This window comes from Seriola lalandi, unplaced genomic scaffold (genome assembly GCF_002814215.2).
Source record: "Seriola lalandi dorsalis isolate HSWRI2012SDOR001 ecotype SW California unplaced genomic scaffold, Sedor1 jcf7180002055009, whole genome shotgun sequence".
NCBI lineage: Eukaryota > Metazoa > Chordata > Actinopteri > Carangiformes > Carangidae > Seriola > Seriola lalandi.
In genome coordinates this window covers 186,052-192,087 of record NW_019525552.1, presented here as the reverse complement: position 1 = coordinate 192,087, position 6,036 = coordinate 186,052, and the positions used below count along the sequence as shown (strand labels likewise).

General features: G+C 39.0%; 2 protein-coding genes across 2 annotated transcripts in view; both read left to right on the top strand.

Annotated features, from left to right (window-relative positions):
- Window positions 1-4,236, top strand: part of flvcr1 (FLVCR choline and heme transporter 1) — a 13,592-nt gene extending 9,356 nt beyond the window's left edge. Inside the window, exon 10 of the mRNA XM_023397495.2 lies at window positions 816-4,236. Within this exon, the coding sequence (XP_023253263.1) occupies window positions 816-914 (99 nt within the window). The 3' untranslated portion in view covers window positions 915-4,236. The remainder of the gene's footprint in view (window positions 1-815) is intronic.
- LOC147817158 (uncharacterized) overlaps window positions 1-6,036 on the top strand; it is a 12,973-nt gene that overhangs the window by 665 nt on the left and 6,272 nt on the right. The window lies entirely within an intron of this gene.

Sequence of the window (6,036 nt, the reverse complement as noted above, 5' to 3'; positions counted from 1 at the left end):
CCTTTTTTCTGCCCCCCCCCCCCCGCTGAGTCACAGCTGAAGTGTCCTCAGTTCATCAGACCCATCCTCTTCTTCCTCTTCTTCCTCTTCTTCCTCCTCTTCCCCCTCCCTCTCCTCCTCAGCTCAGTTTTCTGACTTCCACGAGAGATCACAGGTTTGAGATTTAAAAGACGGATTATGAAATATAAAATTAACATTTTTTACATTTATTATTGTTTTCAATTTCAGTTAATTAGATATTTTCTGTCTGAAATTTGGCCTCTGAAAATAATAAGGAAATGAAAAAACCTGTGAGGTGAAAATCATTGTTCCTCTGAGTCACGGGTCACGTTTTACAGGGTCACCCGTTAGTTGTGTTTTGCTTTGGCGCCCTCTGCTGGTCGTATCATGAAAGACGCTGTGGTAGACTGAGATACAGTGAAAGACCATGTTCACAGAGAGTGAATCTTTCTTCTTCAGTGTAACTGGAAAGATGCAGTCGTCACAAAATCCGACACATCTCGAAAACTGAAGTAACAGATTTTTCGGGCGGCGTCTGTCAGAATACGGGGGAAATCATGATATTTAATCGTTAACTCTACAGCACATGTAGCAGCAGTGGGTACTGTATATCTTTATTCTGTAGTCATGGGGAGCGACAAAAGACAGAAAGAATCACCTCGTGAATTTACCTTGAAGGTGAATTTATTAACAATCATTAAGCTGAGGAATCTGTCGAGGCATTCTGGCGCGCTAGCTTCATGAAAGCAGAAACCTCATTGTGTTGATGCGCTTGATTACTGTTGTGCTGATTGCTCTCAACATTTATTTATCAGCTCCCCACCGAGTGTCCCGGGGACTGTCCTTCAGACAAGACGACCAACGGAGTCAAGCTGGAGCCGTCGATCAGCTTCTCCCGTGAAACCTCGTTGTGACCCTGCCAAGTCACTGAACCGCAGGACGATAAGGAGGTGTCCCCCGCTGCCCCGGGAAACACGTTGGCGCCACAGTCGATGTGATGCATTTAAAGGTGCACTTGATTTTTATTGCCAAGTATAATTTCCTCGAAATCTGGAAAGCCGAAAGCTCTGGATGTGAGCCAGGTCTAATCAAGCACAGCCGCAATCTACACTGGATTCATGCCGGGGTGGGGGGACCAGCATCGATCAGAGGGAGGACCCAGGTCGTGCTCCCAGACACTTGCAAAGAAGAAGCATTACCTCCAGTTTTGGATCGGTATAAAAGTGTGTAAGCCATGGCCATGCAGAAGAAGCTCCACTGCACTTTAACTGTGTTGTACTTTGTGAAAAGTGGCGTTTTTAGTTTGGTTACCGGATGCAAATCTGACTTCGAAGGACAACGGAAGTCGTGGATCTTGATCACAAGGTTTGCTGCAGTAAAAAGAAAAGACTCCAGTGACTGTGGAGGAGTCACAGCAGCAGGTGGAGTGTCGGAGTCTGCAGGTGTCTCTGAGGAGGGAAAAAAAGAGCCATTCTTTTTGGTTTTGTCCTGCGGCCTCTGCCCACCGCACAGCGCCAACATTTCCTGAGTTTACTTGAATTATCCTTTGATGCTCTGGACTGCAGTTTTCAGAAACATTATAAATGTTATTGTCTTTTCATTTAGTCTCTGTGACCCTAGAGGATCTTTGATTCATGTTCATACTGAAACCTGTTCTGAAGCTGCTTCAGCTTTGGAAAAATCAACATAAATCATGTTTTTTTTTCTACAATGCTGCATTTCTGACAAGCCAAGAAGCGGCTGCCCATAATTTAGCATAGTTAGCATTAGTCTGCGCAGTAAATCCTATAAGGTTTAAACAAATACAAAGTGCATGAAAGTAAAAGCATCTCTTACAGCTGACATTGTCTGAAAGGTTTTATTTGCAGCTTCTTTTTGACACAGGTTTACACATGAATGTGCTTTTTATTTGCTGGGATACATAAATATCTGGAGTTAAATTCTTCCTGTTGTAGCTAAAAAAACAAAAATCCAACATCCAATCACTGAGGTGAAACGGTAAAACGTTTGGAAGAATTTAAGATTTGAAGGTGCATCCCTGAGCTTTTCCTTCAGGGAGTAGAGGGAAGGTGAAGGAACGTGGAGACAGTTAATCCATGTATGAAAGGGCCCTGACATTAACTATAACCAAAAATCACAACACTAGGATTTATGTGATTTTAATTGTAAATTATAAGTGATTCTCAAAATGTTTGGGTCCCTGTCTAGAGGCCTATTTATTAACTAATTTATTTCATCCATCATATTGTTTTTTATCATGTCAAAATCTCAATGTGAAATCACAGTAAGTCCAGTGACGCCTTAACGATACCTTGATTTGTCTAATTAATAAGGTTAAAGAAGATAATGACAGGAGAGAAACAACTGTCTGCTGTCGTGAAGTAAATATGTACTGTATGTTTTATGTGAATGGCTTGTACAATGGCTTAAACCACTATGGACCAAACAGAATGTGAACATGTTCTGAGTTCAGTGCACAATAAGAAATAACACGCACAACGTCACGTTTTATACTCAATTGCATGATTTCAGGTGTGTTTTTAATGTCGGCTGCTCTCCGTTATTACACTGAGGATCTGTGGGTCAACTCGAGCTGCTGCTCGTGAGACGTGGAGGCATGACCGAGGGCGTAGCGCCATCTTGTGGGTTTTCCACAGTAATGACAAAGCAAGCAGAGTGGACAGGAGAAGCACAAACGTGTAACATAAGACTATGCTAATTTATATTTTCAGATCTACCAGTTCGTTTTAATTCTATCAGATGATAAAGGGCCTGTGGAAGGACTTTTGCTTTATTTAGCCTCTTTTTAACTATTTAAAACTCAAAACTTTTCTTTTAACCTACAGCTTCTGAAGTTTCAGAAGACATGTAAAATCTGTTTTTAGCCTTTTCCATTCTCTGTTCACACTTGCAGCCCCTCCTTTACCAGCTACAGTATTAGTGGTACATACATTCATGCACTAATAATTTAATATACCTTTTTCTCTGAAATGGGCCCATTATGCATAATAAGTACTTTTATGTTTGGTACTTTACGTATATTTTGATGCTAATAGTTTTGTAAAATTATGAGTATTTGTAACAGGTAATGATATTTGTTTCTTAAGTTTCAGGTGACTTTTGTTTTTCTCTGGAAACTAAAATTCAATTTCACTCTGCAACATTTTAAAAACAATTCTGTTTCAGTGACATTATATTATTTACTGTCAAGACTTAAAAAGTTGATACATTTCCAAATGAATCAGCAGAAGAATCAACAAACTGTTTATTAATTAATGGCATTTGGCGATGACGTGATTTTTTACAAAATTACTGTGTCACACTGTAAATCAGCAGAAAGGCATTTTACTTATATGACCATAACATAACCTTAATGTTTCAATATACTATACCTTTAACATGTTTGCGTGTTAAATCTTCTTTTTGGTTGAAAACATTTGGTTGTTTTTTTTCCAGAAATTGAAAATGTTTTCTGTGTAAACTTGTAGGAACGACTGATGCTTTCTTCTGTTGTTTGCTTCTTAGTAGATGAAGTTCTTTTTTGTAACAGGAACTTTTATACAGCTCTAAAGTCTTGTTTGTAAAACTTTATTTGTTTTGTCAAGTTAGGCTATTTATTAACAATGAATATGAATAAATTATAGCAAATAGCACTGAGTAAAATTATGAATGGTCTTCAACATTTCTCTATACGACCAAAAAAGATTTTTCAAGAGAAATCAGTAAAAGATACTTGACTGCTGCTACAATCAATGTATTAACCCCTCTTCTCCCCCAGCTCTAAATAAGTGTCACCCAGGTCAACAGTGTGGCCCACTGATGTGTTTATGGACACAGTGGAATAAGATGTTGGACTATTTGGAAATACACATAATACTTGTTAAAATGATCGATTAATTGTTGGTTTGGGTGTTTTTTGTGGGATTTGTTGACAATAAGAAAAATATAGAATATTGTCCCACCTGCTGTGCAGATACTTGGTTTGCGCAGATTGTTGCTTTGTCTAAATGTGCCCCACTATTTAAAAATGTAAATGTCATTTCATTTATCTGTGAAGCTGTTGGACCTGCAGTTACTTTAAAATCAGTCCAAACACTGTGGTGGGATGTTGGAGAAACTTGTCTGTTGCCATAAATACTGGAAACACATTATATGGAGATGACATTACTCTGTATGTGTCTGTTGAAACTGAGGGACACTGAGTAACAATAAAAGCATTTCTCTCCATTCACTTTATCCAGTGACTGAAAATCTAGTGGTTTATAGTGTTTAAATGGAATAGTAGACTTTTTCCTATTATTGTAACTAACAGAAAGACACCTAATTAAAGGTTTTGTAAATGATCATCGCTGCCACTAGATGTCGCAATAGACCAACAGCATCTCAGACCAAAACAAACACTTCATGCTCAGTTAAAGTGTCCACTAAACACACAATAGGAAGTACAACTGAATAAAGTTACCCTGTGAACATGAGACCCAACAAAAATAAAACAATCCAGCCACAACCATTAAGCTAGCATGCTCCACAGCAATGCTAGTAGTTAGCCAGCTAGTCATAGCAATATTTGCCAAACAAATTCATAAGATGGGTAACAGCAAGTTAGCGTTATCATGTCTACTGTAGCCGTCATTAATGAAAACAGACATGTAATATGAACCATCAAGGTACTGACACATAGAGCAGAATAAAAACCAGTTCTGAGTCAAGCAGCTGGTAGGGTTCTCAGTCTCAGTAAAGTCAGACCAGTATTGGCTCCATGGACTGGGTCGGACTGGGAAAGAAATTCTGCCATGGACTGATCTGCTAGGACCAGCCTCACGGATGACACTGACAGAGCCAATAAAGACACTGATGGAGCCTATAAAGACTTAATGGATGTTTACGGTCCACCGGCCGACCAGGATTTGAGCCAGTGGTCCCCACGGCCAGTTCACTTGTGCTCTGGTTTCATCTCTTTCTTTGTCTGAGGCCTGTTTCATCAAAAAATGTGGTTTCCTGGAATTCTGTAAGATCACTTTCGCCTGAACGCTGCACTGTGCCATATCACCTGTGGGTGGAGCCTGTGTCTTTATAAACGTGGGGAGGGCCACAGTTAAACAGCAGAGACCCACATGCATTACCTTGCACATGCTGCCAGACTGGCTACCAAAACAAAGACCAGAGAAACTCAGATTACAACACACACGGACGGGGTGTGGCTTCATGCTCTGGTCAGGACGCCATCACTCCACTTTATCTTTACATAGGAAATAGTTGTGTGCTGTTTAAAGTCTCATTTACAGAATCTTTAAGGAAATAAAAATGTTGCCAATGATGATGTAATTAAACCTTTCATAACTACTTGGTGATTGCGTAATGATTGTGTGCACAACACACAATCCACAACTTCTGCAATATTTCTTCGATGTAATTTTCCCACAAATTAACAGATGGTCTTGACTGTTGCTGTTTTCCCTACAGACGCCAACTGAGATCATTTCCTCAGTCTTGTGTGAATATTATCTGATATGGGTGAGTTATATTTGAGAACCAGGTTCTCGTCACTCTAAAGGGCAGAGAATAATAATCAATGATAAAAACACACAAAGAAACCGACCTCAGCCAATTATGTTTTTTGTTTTTTTTTAAATTTCCATTAAAAAACACTGGCTGAGGTGGAAAAGTTGGTTTATTGAAATGAAAAATAAAGTGAGACAAAGTGGAAACAGACCTTGTAGATAAACGTACTTCAGGAAACAAACAAATGTCAATATTGTGTATTGTGTATTATGTTTTCCACCATTTCAGGTTTGACCTTCTTTTAATTACTCATTTCATCTCACAGCACTTTCTTCTTCAGTGGTTTAATGGAGACAACTGGAGAAAAAGCACCACCAACTTTTTATCAATCTAACTCATTAACTCATTCTTTTTAACATTTGCACAACATTTGGATGGGAACCCAACCTGAGATACAGTTTACCATCCGGCAACAGTCATCTGACTGAAGATTAAAATTTAATATATTTTAATATATGTAAGTAAGTTACACAT